This window comes from Choloepus didactylus, chromosome 1 (genome assembly GCF_015220235.1).
Source record: "Choloepus didactylus isolate mChoDid1 chromosome 1, mChoDid1.pri, whole genome shotgun sequence".
NCBI lineage: Eukaryota > Metazoa > Chordata > Mammalia > Pilosa > Megalonychidae > Choloepus > Choloepus didactylus.
In genome coordinates, this window is record NC_051307.1 from 72,989 (window position 1) to 88,942 (window position 15,954).

Here is a 15,954-nt window from a genome sequence, read left to right on the forward strand (position 1 = left end):
AAGCTCTCTCTCTCTTAGTTTTCTTCTAAGACCCAAAAAGAACCGTGTCCTGCCTGTTCCTTCTCGCCGCCCTCCACACCTTGCACGCCCCCCCGCCGGGGACCTGGCCAAGTCCCCCGCCTCGCCTTCGCCTTCGGGAAAGAGCCCCCGCCGCCGGTACCCTCAGAGCAAGCCAGGGAGCCTAGGATTTAGCTACCGGCCGCCACCCCCCCCCAAACAAATCAACTACGACCGCAACTGGCGCCCAACGTGGGGCACCTGCAATTGGACGTCCTCTCCACGCAGCGGTCCAGTGACGCCACCCGCTCGCCCAGACGCCTCTCCAGCTCCCCTTCTCCTCGCCTGCAAGGTAAGGGCCGCCTCTCCCTCGCCGCTCCCGGAGCCGCCTCTCCCTCGCCGCTCCGCGTCAGGGGCCGCCTCTCCCTCGCCGCTCCGGAGCCGCTCCTCCCTTCCCCACTACCCATTCTTCCATCTGCCTCTCGTCCTTTTCTTCTATGACCCCCATTCCTCCTAACGCTCTCCCTCTTCCCCTCCATTACTTTGCTGTAGTCCTTTGTATGTTTCTCTCTTTGTTTGGCGCCCTCTGCCTCTTTGCAACCGCCCCCCCAGACTGCTCCAAAATGGCGAACTTCCTCCTTCTTCTTCTACTGAGGGGAGGAAGTGCTCTAGTGATGACGTCAGCCCTAAGCCGGGCCAGAAACCGCATGCGCTTTACCCCGCCCTTTCACAGGGCGGAGCTAGTCCGCCATCTTATGCCTTAGGCCCCGCCCTTTCACAGGGCGGAGCTAGTCCGCCATCTTATGCCTTAGGCCCCGCCCTTTCACAGGGCGGAGCTAGTCTGCCATCTTATGCCTTAGGCCCCGCCCTTTCACAGGGCGGAGCTAGTCCGCCATCTTATGCCTTAAGCCCCGCCCTTTCACAGGGCGGAGCTAGTCCGCCATCTTATGCCTTCGGCCCCGCCCTTTCACAGGGCGGAGCTGGTCCTCCATCTTATGCCTTCGGCCCCGCCCTTTCACAGGGCGGAGCTAGTCCGCCATCTTGTGTTTTAGCCACGCCCACCGTGCCGCCATCTTGCGACGCTTGGGGCCTCCCACTTCCGCCTCCCCCTTCGACAAGCTCCCCCTCGGAGCCGCTACCGGCAGTTGCCGCTACTCCTCCCACCCTGCCGACTAACAACCCCTGGCTGCCTTCTGCACCTCAAGGCAACCCTTGGGACCACGCTGCCCCTACCCCCACTCCCGTGCCAGGCCCTCTACTTTGAGTGCATCCTGCTAAGAGCCGGCTTAGGAAAATTTGCCCCGCAGTGCGGCTCTGAATCAGCCTAGCTTCAGATCTAGTCACCCTGGCTGTTCATGTATTTGGAGCGCCGCCGGAAAGAATTGTTTGGCCCCTGGACACAGGCCAAACCCGCCTGCTTATACGTGATAACCCGGACATGCAAATCCTCTTAGAAGGATTTCAGAGGGAATTCAGCTGCCACTATCCTAGCCATCGACTGTTACAGGGGCTCGCCAAGCTTCCCTTCCGCAGCCCCTTCCATCCTTTCCCCTCCTCTGCACCCATCCCGGGTGCCACTACCGTCTTCACTGACGCCTCCAAAACCCGTTTCGCCTTCCTCTCTTATTCTCAGGACCACCCAAAACCCCGCCTATTCAGCCATGTCAACCTTCATTCAGTCCAAGTGGGGGAAATTCTGGCAGTGTCATACGCGCTAAACACCCACTGCAACCACCCAGTAAACATTTTCACAGACAGCCTCTACACGTATCAGGTCTGCCGAGTCCTCGCGTTTTCCACCTTTTTCCCGGGAGACTCGGCCATTGATAAAGCACTTTCTGACCTCAGAAGCATCCTGGAGCATCGACAGGATCCTTGGTTCATTAGCCACATTCGTAGTCACTCAGGCCTTCCGGGGCCCCTGGCTAATGGCAATAGTATAGTAGACCAAGCGGTCTCAGCTCAGAATACCCAAGCTATGCTAACCCACACGGCAGCCCCTCCGGGGGATGCTGTTAACCAGGCCAAGTTATTGCATTCCAGGTTTCACTTTTCGGCTACGTCGTTACATCATTTATGTGGCCTCCCCCTAGACACCTGTAAACATCTTGTCCGCAATTGTGCAACTTGTGCGCCCTTTGCGCCGCTTGGCCCCCTGCAACCTCAGGGAGTCAATCCACGAGGCCTAAAACCCAATTCTAGATGGCAAATGGATGTAACTCACGTTCCGTCCTTTGGACGCCTCAAATATGTGCATGTAATAATTAACACCTTCTCGGCCATGTGTTATGCAGTCCCCCTTGCCGGGGAAACGGCCAAACACTGTATCAAGGCCCTAAGACAAGGAATTCTCTTCATGGGAGTCCCCTGGGACCTAAAAACGGACAATGGGCCTGCCTATCGCAGTGCCTCCTTTGCAGCCTTCCTTCAGTTATATAACATCACCCATCATTTTGGCATCCCCTATAATCCACAGGGGCAAGCCATTGTGGAAGCAGTCCATCGCCGCTTAAAAACACAAATTGAAAAAGAAAGGGCAATGCTCCCCCAGGCAACTCCAGGGGACCTTATCATAGCAGCCCTTATTCACCTTAATCTACTCACATTCAATAAAGAAGGGCTTTCGCCCCTACATAAACATTGGGGGCCCTCGTATAGGCCCACCCAGGCCCCGATGGTTTACTGGAAGGACCCAGAGAATAATGCCTGGAAGGGTCCCTCCCCACTCCTCGCCCAGGGGCGCGGGTTTGCTTGTGTTTTCCCAGATGATGCAGCACAACCAATCTGGATCCCAGGAAGGGCAATCCGGCCCGCCACCAGCAACCACGCGTCTAACGAGACGAGAACGCCGTCGTCTCCGCAACCTAGTGCACCAGATGACAACAGTACACCTGGGCCTGGACCCCAGTCCGAGTGAACCCCCTTTTTCCACAGCCCTCCAGCCGCACCTCAGCTGCAAACAACGCATCGCCAACACCACCACCCCAACCTTTTCTGCCCCCCTCTCGTTACTCCTCTCCCCTCCTCGACCTTATCCAAGTGGCCTTCACCTCAGTGAATTCCTCCCACCCCTATCTTACCTCCTCTTGTTGGCTTTGCCTCTCCACTTCCTCCCCCCTGTATGAGCCAATTGCCTCCAACCTCTCCTTTTCAGAAAACACAGAGGACAGCCCTTCGGAATGCAATTGGAATACCTCTGCCGTCCCTCTAACTTTTCATTCAGTCTCCTTTACAGGAAAGTGCATCCGTCCTCGCTCAAGTAACTCTCCCAGCCTCACAGCTTGTGCCAACTACTCCTCTCCCAGCAGCTCTGCCAAGTTTCTTATTCCCCACAACTCCTCCCAATGGCTCTGCTCCTCTACAGGACTTACCTCCTGCCTTAACGTGCAAACCCTCAATACAACTAATGAAACTTGCCTCCTAATTGTCCTTATCCCTAGGGTCCTATACCACAGCGAGGAAGACTTCTTCCTCCGCCTGGAAAGAACTGCAGCTCCTGCCCCTCTGCAAAAGCGAGAGCCCATCACCGCCCTCACAATTGCCTCCCTCCTAGGTCTTGCAGGCGCTGGCACCGGAATCGCTGCGTTAGCCAGTCAAGGTTCCGCCCTAACTCACCTCTGGGCGGCTGTTGACGAGGACATTCGTCACCTACAAAACGCTATTTCCCATCTTAAAAATTCTGTTAACTCCCTCTCTGAGGTAGTGCTCCAAAACCGCCGAGGTCTTGACCTTCTTCTCCTCAAAGAAGGAGGCCTTTGCGCCGCCCTAGGAGAAGAATGCTGTGTTTATGCCAATTTCACAGGTCTCGCCGAAGACAGCCTAAAGAAAGTCCGAGAGGGACTAGAACAGCGCAAAAGGGACCGTGAAGCTGCCAACTATTGGTCCCACATCTTTACCTCCCTCCTCCCTTACCTCCTCCCCCTCATAGGCCCCCTACTAATAATTATTCTAGCTCTCACCCTAGGACCCTGGGTTATCCGCAGACTTCGCCAACTTGCTAAAAGCCAGGCCAATACCAATGCTGTCCTCTCATCATTTGTGCAAGTCCAGTATCAACAACTTGCCTCCACTGAAGAAGCTAACCCTCCTCAGCGTCGCCACCCTCGTCCATCCCGCAAGCAGCAAGGCCCCTGTCGAGCGCCCGGGCGCCACACCAACGCAGAGCTCCAGCCTCGCTGAGCCACCGTCAACCCCTTTTCCCCTCCCCGGCCTCCCCCTTCCCTCATCCCTTAGCGGACCTCTCCGGTAAGCTTCTTCCTTTAATTAGAAAAGAAGGGGGAAATGCGGGACACTGATTACGTGCTTCGACTTGGCGGGCCTGGGCTGGGGGACCTGATCAGCCCCTGGGGAGGGTGGTGGGCACGGGCGACAGCGCCCTCCACAGCCCCCCAGGCCTGGGAAAGTGGAGCTGGAGGCAGGCCCCATTTCCTCACCCAAAATACCACCGTTAGGGGAGGCTTGCCGGAGGGAACCGCCTTTTCCCCACCCCCTTATCTTGCCCCTGACACTCTCCATTGCCAGAGCAACTCCCCCACCGTCAGTGCGCATGCGCAGTTACCAAAACAACTCCCGCCCCTTGTCTATCAACCTCTGCGTCCTCTCTGAACCAATCCAAGCCTTCGACCTCTACAGCTACCCCGCCCTCTAATCGCCCAATATAAGCTTGTGCTCTCGCCTAATAAAGCTCTCTCTCTCTTAGTTTTCTTCTAAGACCCAAAAAGAACCGTGTCCTGCCTGTTCCTTCTCGCCGCCCTCCACACCTTGCACGCCCCCCCCGCCGGGGACCTGGCCAAGTCCCCCGCCTCGCCTTCGCCTTCGGGAAAGAGCCCCCACCGCCGGTACCCTCAGAGCAAGCCTGGGAGCCTAGGATTTAGCTACCGGCCGCCACCCCCCCCCCAAACGAATCAACTACGACCGCACTTGGAGAAGAAATGTTTCATCTGCACTGAGTCACTGAAATAAACATTTTGAAAACTTAAAAAAAAAAATGCAGTTAAACCGAAGGCCTTGTTTACACCCGTCCCCCACGGTGGAACGTGACTCAGGAGCCCCGGGGAGCCCCACAAGAGGAGGTGAGATGGCACCTTCCTGGGGTCCCCCAGTGCCCGCGGGGCCACCGCTACCTTGCCGCATGATCCTGTCCCTCTGGTCGAGCAGACGGAACTTCTCCTCTGACGTCTCGGCCACGCAGCCCACCAACGTGCCGAGGGAAGACACACACAGCCCGAGGCTCTCCGAGGCCTCAGAGCCTGAATCAAAGGGGTCTCCCTCAAACTGCAGGGCCTTCGAAGCACTCGGCTTCTTCCCCGGGGAGCTGCGAGGAAAATAACACGTCATGACCACTTCCAAATACTTCCCCTCAATCTCAAGATTTATAATTCCTTGAAAGCTGGGATGCTATAAGCACTGAAATGAGAAACCCTTGATAAAGCCTGCAACAAGTTCCAAGGTGTTAGTTAAATTATTCACTGTGATTTCAAAAATAATTTTGAAATAATTCATAATTTTAAAAAAAAACATGATTTAATTTAAACAGATAAAATGACTATAGAGTTTATCTCAAAGAAATAAAATTAAGCCTGAAAAAACACTTCAACACTCTAAGGGACTATCTTGCCCACATAGTTTTTTATATTTTTTTATTTTTTTACATTTTTAGTTGTGAAATATAACATACATACAGAAAAGAGGTAACTTTCAAAGTATGATTTAACAAGTAGCTATAGAGCAAATTTCAAAGAATATTATAGGTTACAGTTCCACAATTTTAGTTATTTTCTTCTAGCTGTTCTAATACCCTAAAAAAAAAAAAAATTACATAAAGATTCAGTATTCGTAATCCTTTCTTAAATCCTATCTTGGCTGTTGCTACGCCTCCCTCATGTTTCATCACTGTTTCAATCTTCAGGGACATCTGGGCAGTGAGTAACCACCCTAACTTGTTCACACTGAAAAGGGGAGTCGACATTATGGGGAAGGGGGCTGCATCTGGTTGATGTTCTTGGAAAGGCTGTTGCCTCTGGGTTTTGGGACTGCCCACGTATTTTCATACATAACTTTCTTTCGGTAGAAGAACATACTAAAAAGAACAGACCATCCTCTACCAGAAACCAGCTGGCTTTCAACATTCTGTGAGCTTGAGTATCAAAGAAGACAGAAGATTAGTCGTGTGAGAAAAAACAACAAATGAGTAACTTAACTGCTAATTGCAAAATGAAAAGTGAGGAAAACCTAAAGTTGCCCAAAAGACCTTAAAAAAGACTAAACAGGAGACACGTCAAAGCAGGCCCTGGGAGGAAAGGACGACAAGGCTGAGCAGGTCCTGGCCTGGCCGCAGTTAAGGTAACTGAGCAGGAGGAACCCACTGATTAGGTGGGCTCTGCCCTGCGCTAGACACACAAAACATCTTGTGGGAAACCCTGCCAGAAGTGATTAGTTATTAGGAACGCACGTCACCACAGCCAATCACAACGTGGTTGATGCATTCATGTCTCAAGTGGGACCACATGACAGCGATGCCAACAGGCAGTTGCAGGCGCTGTGCACAGGGAGCCGAGCCCAGGGCCGCAGCTCCACGCTCCACGCACATCCAGCCCAGAAGCCGCTCTGCGCCTGGAGCAGCAAGAAGGAAGCGACTCCCAGGATGAGGTCTGGGGCAAAAGGGCCAGGCCAGCCGCAGGTTCCTCCCTGAGAAAATGCTTGCAGAAAAAAACAAAGCACAGTCACAAACAGGGGTCCTCTCAGAAACCCAGATCTTAGTGCAAATGAGAACAAAACAGGCAGAGGGAAGTGAAAAGAAGCAAACAGGAAGACTTCTGATTTCTAGTTAGACATGTAAACAGCTTGGAAGCCATCATTTCCATCCTAACAATGAAAAGATGAAAAACAAAACAGTAACTCTTCTTTGGTCCATAAGAGAATTGGGCTACAGGGCAAGGTGCCACCCAGAAATCTAGAGAGAGGCAGACTCAGCCATGACCTGAAGGAGAAGCACAGGGATGGAGCTGGCCTGCTGGGGCCAGGAACGGTGGACACTGACACTGTAATGGACAGATGGCTGTAGGCCCAGCATGGAGAGGCCTGAGAGTTCAAACCCCAGGGGACCCAGGAGCCTGCCAGGTTCCCACTGGGCTCACCTGAGCTCCCCTCGGGCTTCCAGCAGCAGGATGAGAGGAGCTCCCTCCACAAACGCTCACCAGAACCTCTCCAGCTCGGACTGGACCGTGCTAACCCACCCCTGTGGGGAAGGGGAAAAGACAACTCAGTCCTCTACCCTTCTTGTCTCACCAAAGAGCAGGGGAACAGATGGTTAATGTGAGCAAAGAGATGGACACTATAAGAAAGAATCAAAAGGAAATGCTGGAAATCGAAAGCACCGGGACAGAAATGAAGAACACCGTCAGTGGGCTCATCCGCAGACTGCCCGGTCCACAGTCAGTGAGCTGGAAGATATGCCAACAGAAACCTGAAAACTGAGAAGCAAAGGGAAAAAAGCGTGAAAAGGACAGAAGAGAACCAAGAACTCTTGGGAGTGCGGTACGACTACAAACCATGTAATATACTCTTAATGGGGACACAAGAAAGAGAGGAAAGAATGTTAGAAATATTTAATGTGGTAATGGCTTTCTAAATTTACTGACACACACCAAACCACAGATCCAGGAAGCTCAGAAAACACCAAGCAAAAAACATTTTTAAAAATCTATACTTAAGGAGAAAACCACAGACAGAGGGAATCTTAAAAGAAGCCAAGGGAAAAAACACCTTGCCTAGAGAAAAACAAGAATAAGACTTATATCAGAAGTCTCTTTAGAAACCATCCAAAAGCAAGAAGGGAGTGGAATGAGACAGTCAAAGTGTTGCGAAAAAATGTATCCAGTGAAATGACCTTTCAAAAATGAAGGATGGGGGGGGATCCAAGATGGCAGATTAGGAGAGACAGAGCAAAATTCTCCTCCCTAAATAACACTCAACAAAGGACAGAAAGTGCCCCAGAACAACAGTTCCACGGGTCCACCAGCTGGGTAGGGACTTCGACACCCATAGTGAGTGTCTACGTGGTGAAACCGAGAGGCTGCGTTCAAGACGGGTAAGCGCTTGGCCTGGAACGCCGGAGGGGAACAGGTGGCTGGAGCCAGGTGACGGCACAGAGGAAAGTGACCTTCCACGCCCGGGGCACCCTCCTCAGTACCTGGCGTGGGTGATAACCCTTTACAGACCTGTGGCCAAAAGCCCCAGTGCCAGGGACTGGCCCTTGGAGCAGGCAGACGATTGTGGAAGGGGGTATGTTTCCATGCCCCATGCAGCCATCTTTGCAGCTGGCTGGGAGACAACCTTTCACAGCACCGTGGCTGAAAGCTTCTTTGAGGGAATTTGGGATTTGGTGGGCTTGTAATGGCATCCACTGTTCTCCACAGAGCCCACAGTGTGCATAGCCTAGAGGCAAGGCCGCCACACGGAAGTGCCAGGAGCCCTCCCCAAATCCCAGGGACTCATGGGTGCACAGCAGACAGGAACTGTGGGGCATTTGAGCTGGAGGGTGAGATGTGCAGCTCTGCGGCCCCAGAGAACTCCACCTGCAGCCCCGGGAATGGTCAGGACCACTGTGTCCTGGAGTGGACTTCCTGCCAAACTATGCAGGGTACACAACCCACCCACAGGGCTGGCAGTCCCCAGCGCACAGAGAAAACTGGTGCACAGTTTGGACCTCCACATGGTTTGGACGCCCACTAAGTACATAGACAAAGTTGGGGAGAACTGTCTTGAGCGTAAGAGGTGGTTCAGGAGCACCATCTGCTGGTAGGTCAGGGAAAGTGCACTCCACCAAGCTGTAGCTCTGTCAAATTATAGATAAATGTGTAAATAAGCCTGGCATATCCTAAAAGAACACTATCAAGATAAGCAAATGCCAAGAGGCCAAAAACAACACAAAATTAAAAAGCGTATTAAGAAATGAGAAAATATGGATAACCCAAACATAAAATTTAAAAAGCCAGAGGAGACACATTACTTGGAGCAATTAACCAAAGACGTACTCATAAACATCAATATCATGATTCAGGATATAAAGGACATAAAGAAGACACTAGAAGAGCCTAAAGAAGAATTTGCAAGAGTACATAAAAAAAACAGCGGATCTTATGGAAATAAATATACTGTTGATCAAATTAAAATTATTCTCGAGACACACAACACTAGATTTGAAGAGGTAGAGGAAGTAATTAGCGAACTCGAGGACTGATGATGCAACGTGAATGCACCAAAGAATGAATTGTGAAAAAAACTGAAAAATTTAAAATGGATCTCAGGGAAATGATGGAAAACATGAAGCGCACAAACGTAAGAATAACTGGTGTTCCAGAAGGGGAAGAGAAGAGTAAAGAGCAGGGAAGAGTATTCAAAGAAATTGTTGGGGAAAATTTCCCAACCCTTCTAAATGACATAAATATGCAAATCAAGGATGCCAAACAAACTTTGAAGAACAGCGCAGAAATGAAGACACGAGAAGATAGAGGGTAAAGATAGGCATTTGATGCTGAAGGAGTACAGAGTGATCAACAGGATTGATTGCATAGATCTAGAAATGGATGGCACACTACTGGGTGATAGTAGCACAATATTGTAAATACACTGAACAAAGATGACTGTGAGTACGGTTGAAAGAGGAAGGTTAGGGGCATGTAGGACACCAGAAGGGAAAATAGAAGATGAATACTGGGACTGCATAACTTAGTGAAACCTAGAGCGGTCAATGATTGCAATTAAATGTACAAATATAAGAATGTTTTTACATGAGGGAGTGTCGCAGGGTAATCTCTCTACTGAAGAATGTGATAATGAGGATGCTGACTCCTTCTATCCGTGCTGCTCCTATACACCACCTGATGTTTTCTGTTCTCACAGCGAAGAACAAGTTATTCCTTCTGATACAGAAGTATAATTAACACAACTTTTACCTAAAAACACTCAAGCACTATTTCCAAATGATAAAAACTGGCAAGGCCTTACTATAATAACTGGGACAGATGATTCATATCCTTTAAGTCCCATAATAGAAAATTATACTGAAGGAGAAGCTAAACAGTTAAAAAGAACTGTTAATATTTTCAAGAAAGCAGAAAGTCCCTCTCAAACTTCTTAGACATGGATAACATGTAATCAGCCGGTCCTCTGTGAAAACAGGATGGGCTGCAGCTGTTACTTTAATCATAGATAAGTTGTAAATAACGTAGCAAGGTTGAATACAGTCCTAATCAAATGTATGTTTATCAATATGATGTAATGGTTAAACTAATCATAGAATAAAATGAAAAAACTATATTAAGTTAGAGACAAGTAACAGTAATCTGTTCTAATTTTTATATAAGCAAAAGTATATTACATTGCTCTTACAGAAATCATAGCTTAATTAGTAAAAACATTATCAGTAGAGTATACAGGCATTCAAGGCTAACTCTCTGATAATGTCGATACCTTCTTTTGATCCTTAACCACTCATGGATCAAGACACTTCAAGTCATTCATGTTTACAAAGCATCATTTAATGTAAAAATAGAATATGGTCTAGTTGAATGTAAATCAAAAGTGCTATAAATCCTCTGTAACTGAGACAAGGGAGAGCTCTCTGATCTCATGTCCAGCTGCATCTGGAGGAGTGGGGTTGGGTAATGTATCAATCCATTTTTACATTGTAAACTTGTTCCTTTTACCATAAGTGCTCCTTTAGTAAAGATGTGTTAAAGATAAATTCTTGTCTTGAGTGCTCTTTACTCTTAAACTATTGTCTGTTCCTATACTCTTAAGTGGGAGGTTACTTAATGAAGCCCAAACAGACTGAATCACGACCTGATTAGATTCAGGCCTCTTTCACAGGTTTGAGGTACAAAGAGACGAACCCGCAACAGGAGAACAAATGAATGTCAACTTTGTGAGGTGCTGAAATGGGATGGTATTGGAAAAAAATACAATCAATGCAAACTAGAGTCTACACTTAAGAGTAACACTGTAATATGCCTCCATTAATTATAAAAAAGGCAATATACCAAAGTTAATGTTTATAAGAGGGGACTATAAGAGAGGGATATGGGATTCTTGGCGTTGGTGTTGTTGTCTGACCTTTTTATTGTATTTTATTTTAATTTTAATTTTTTCTATAGTTACTTTTTAGTTGTCATCTTCCTTTCTTTCTTTCTTTCTTTTTTCTTTTCTCTCCTCCTCCTCTTTGCGGAAGAAATGGAAATGTTCTCATAAAGATAGTGTTGATAAATGCATAACTATGATTAGACTGGAAACCTTTCATTGTTCACTTAGGAAGGAATGTATAGTGTGTAATTGAAACTGTTTAAAAATAAACAGAGGGGCAAGATGGCGGCATAGAAAGGAGTGGAAGCTAAGTAGTCCCCCTGGAACAACTACAAAAAACCAGAAACAACTAGTAAATAATCCAGAATAACTGTGGGGGGACAAACGAGACCATCCACTTATCATACACCAACCTGAATTGGGAGGAATGCCCGAGAACACAGCATAAAATCTGTAACTAAAACCTGAGGATCCAAGTCGTGAGACCCCCTCCCCCATAGCCTGAGCTGCAGAGCCACGTGGTGCCAGAGAGAAGCTCTCTCCCAGCAAGCGAATATAGCTCAGCTGAGCTCCAACTGGGGTTTTAAGCAGCGAGTGCGAACTACTCACTACAGGTACGCATCCCCAAAAAACAGACAGAGGCTTTGGGTGACAACTGACCTGGGAGAGCCAGAGGGTTGCCTTGGACTGGGTCTGAAGGGGACTATCTGTTCCTTTTTCGGCTCAGTGGAGAAAGCCCCAGTCATATTCAGTTTCCAGGGCTGTGACTCTGGGAAGGGTGGAGATAGCACAAGCAGAGAGCGAGACCATTGAAATGCTAATGACCTCCACCTGGGGGGTCTGTCTTCTCTAGGAGGAAAGGGGTGGGGCCCTTTCCATTCAGAACCAGACCCCAGAGCCTGGGGGAACACGGCCACACCTCCTCACACCAGTCAAGAATTATAGGCTAACAGGCATCACCTGCTGGGCAGAAAAGCACAGTGACCTGAGGCATCAAAGGGTGGAGCAATTTTCTAAGACACACCCGCAGGGAAACCACATACTGACTATTTCTTCCCTCTGGGACCTGAGCCTGTTCTGGTCTGGGAAAACCTGATTTGGATAACCAAGGAAACCATGCCTAGACAACAGAAAATTACAACCTACACTAAGAAAAACAAAGTTATGGCCCAGTCAAAGGAACAAACGTACACTTCAATTGAGATACAGGAATTTAAACAACTAATGCTAAATCAAATCAAAAAGTTTAGAGAAGATATTGCAAAAGAGATAGAGGCTGTAAAGGAAACACTGGGCATGTATATGGCAGAAATCAAAAGTTCAAAACAACTAGTAGAATCTATGGAAATGAAAGGCACAACACAAGAGATGAAAGACACAGTGGAAACATACAACAGCAGATCTCAAGAGGCAGAAGAAAATACTCAGAAACTGGAGAACAAAACACCTGAAAGCCTACACAGAAAGGAGCAGATGGAGAAAAGAATGAAAAAATATGAGCGACGTCTCCGAGAACTCAAGGATGAAACAAAGTACAATAATGTACATATCATTGGTGTCCCAGAAGGAGAAGAGAAGGGAAAGGGGGCAGAAGCAATAATAGAGGAAATAATCAATGAAAATTTCCCATCTCTTATGAAAGACATAAAATTACAAAGCCAAGAAGCACAGCGTACTCCCAACAGAATAAATCTGAATAGGCCTATGCCAAGACACTTAATAATCAGATTATCAAATGTCAAAGACAAAGAGAGAATCCTGAAAGCAGCAAGAGAAATGCGATCCACTACATACAAAGGAAGCTTAATAAGACTATGTGCGGATCTCTCAGCAGAAACCATGGAGGCAAGAAGGAAGTGGTGTGATATATTTAAGATACTGAAAGAGAAAAACCGCCAACCAAGAATCCTATATCCAGCAAAGCTGTCCTTCAAATATGAGGGAGCTCAAAATATTTTCTGACAAACAGACAATGAGAGACTTTGTGAACAAGACACCTGCCCTACAGGAAATACTAAAGGGAGCACTACAGGGTAATAGAAGACAGGAGTGCGTGGCTTGGAACACAATTTTGGGAGATGGTAGCACAACAATGTAAGTACACTGAACAAAGGTAACTATGAATATGGTTGAGAGAGGAAGATTGGGAGCATGTGAGACACCACAAGAAAGGAGGAAAGATGACGACTGGGACTGTGTAACTTGGTGAAATCTAGAGTGCTCAACAATTGTGATAAAATGTACAAATATGTTCTTTTACAAGGGAGAACAAGCAAATGTCAACCTTGCAAGGTGTTAAAAATGGGGAGGCATTGGGGGAGGGATGCAATCAGCATAAACTAAAGACTGTAACTAATAGAATCATTGTATTATGCTTCCTTTAATGTAACAAAGGTGATATACCAAGGTCAATGCAGATAAGAGGCGGGGATGGGGGAGGCATGTTGGACACTTGACATTGGTGGTGGTGTCTGATTCTTTGTTCTACTTTGATTTGGGGTTGTTTTTCCTTTTGCTGCTTCCTAGCTGCCATTTTTTTTTTCCTCTTTCTTTTGCCTCTCTACCTTCTTTGACTCTCCCTCCTGCCTTGTGGAAAAAATGTAGATGCCCTTATATAGATAGTGGTGAAGGTGGTGAACACATAAATGTATGACAATGCAGAAAACCATTGATTATTTACTTGGGATGGAATGTATGGTGAGTGAACAAAACCATATTAAAAAAGAATGGGTTGATGACAAAACCTCGAGGGCAATATACTGAGTGAAATAAGCCAGACACATAAGGACAATTATTGCAGGGTCTCACTGATAGGAACTAATTATAATATGTAAACTCATAGACATGAAATATAAGGTACCAAGATACAGGACGAGGCTTAAGAATGGGGAGCAGTTGCTTAGTATGAGCAGAATGTTCAATTAGGATGAACTTAAATGTTTGGAAATGAACAGGGGTGTTGGTAGCAAGATGTAAGAATAACTAACAGCACCGAATGGTGTATGAATGAGGTAAAAAGGGGAAGCTCAGAGTCATATATGTCACCAGAAGGAAAGTTGGAGGTCAAAAGATGGGAATGTATAAAACTGAATCCTATGGTGGGCAATGTCCATGATCAATTGTACAAATACTAGAAATCGCTTCCATGAACCAGAACAAATGTATGACAATACAATTAGAAGTTAATACTGAAGGGGCATATAGAGAAGAACTATATACCTATTACAAACTATATACTACAGTTAGTAGTATTTCAACATTTTTTCATAAACAGTAACAAATGTACTATATCAATACTACGAGTCAACAATTGAGGGGGGTTGGTTAGGGATGGGGAGGATTAGAGTTTCCTTTTCTTTTTTTCTTTTTTCATCTTTCACTTTATTTCTTGTCTGGAGTAATGAAAAGTTTCTAAAAATTGAACAAAAATTAAGTGTGATGGATGCACAGCTGTATGAGGGTACCCAGGGGCAAGTGATTGTACACTTTGGATCTCTGGATAATTGTATGGTATCTGAACAATCTCAATAAAAATGGAAATAAAAATAAATAAATAAAGTGCTGGAGAAAATGTGGAGAAAGGGATGTACCTAATCACTGTTGGTAGGGAAGTAGAATGGTGCAGCCCATGTGGAGGGCAGTGTGGTGGTCCCACATGAACGTAAGAATGGGTTGCCATATGGTCCTGCAATCCCATTACTGGTTACATAATTGGAAGAACTGAAAAGAGGAACATGAATGGACATTTGCACAGGGGGCTTTATGGTGGCAGTATTCACAATTCGTGGTGGATGGAGATGCCCTAAAGTTACATCAACTGATGAACAGAATGGTGTGTATGAACAGAATGGTGTATATATATATATATATATATATATATATATATATATATATATACACTGTGGGTATATATACAATGGAATATTGAGCTGCTACAAGAAGGAATGAAGTTGTGAGGTATGCAACTAGGTGAATGGACACTGAGGACAATATGTTGAGTGAAACATACCATAAATGAGAAAACAAACATTATAATTCTTCACTAATATGGACTAAATATAATGTGCAAACTCTGAGACTTGAATCCGAAAGCATAAGTTATCAGGGAAGGCTTATTGTAAAAGTTCCTAGATTGTAAGCTCTTTCAGCAGTTACATCTATTTCTGAGTTGTAATGGCTATTTCTAAATTCAGGGATGCTGAGCTCTTTGTGTATAACTTGGTAGGTCCCTAGAACTTTGGGTATCTGAGCCAGAGTCCAGCAGCTATGAATGTCAGCATTACCCCATACAACAAATGTTAAAGAGTCTGAAAAAGAGATTAGACTTCAAGTAGTGATATGAATGAAACGGACTTGGTTTGAACCAAGGTAAATCAGACTAAAGGGTAAAGGATGATAGTGCCGGTGTTTTAAAACCTCAACCTCTGTCTGAGACCAAAGGAAGAGATGTTTATTAGGTGCAAAATCAATATTTTTTGTAACACACTATATAATTTAACTTGTATGGTCAGTTTATTCAAACACCATAATTACATGGAACTTGGAATAGGAAGTGAAATCTGCTTGCTTTGTACAGGTTAGTATGAAGCTCCAATAAATCCCAGAGTAATTTGGGCAAAGAACAAAAATGTATTTGCAAGGCCCCCTTGAGGGACTTGGGGGAAATGTGGAAATATTAAACTTCCCCACCTGGGGAATTACTGATATTCTCACTAGCATTGAGGACTACCAATTTAGAAGACCGAGCCCTCAATTTGGGGCTTGCCCTTATGAAGTTTGTTACTGTAAAGGAGAGGCTAAGCGTACTTAAAATTGTGCCTTAGAGTCTCCCCCAGAGATCCTCTTTTGTTGCTCAAATGTGGCCTCTCCCTCTCT

General features: G+C 46.6%; 1 protein-coding gene across 1 annotated transcript in view; it reads right to left on the reverse strand.

Moving 5' to 3' along the window:
• Positions 1-15,954, reverse strand: part of LOC119529470 (minichromosome maintenance complex component 3 associated protein) — an 81,483-nt gene that overhangs the window by 43,373 nt on the left and 22,156 nt on the right. The window contains 1 exon segment of the mRNA XM_037829919.1: positions 5,121-5,311. Within this exon segment, the coding sequence (XP_037685847.1) occupies positions 5,121-5,311 (191 nt within the window).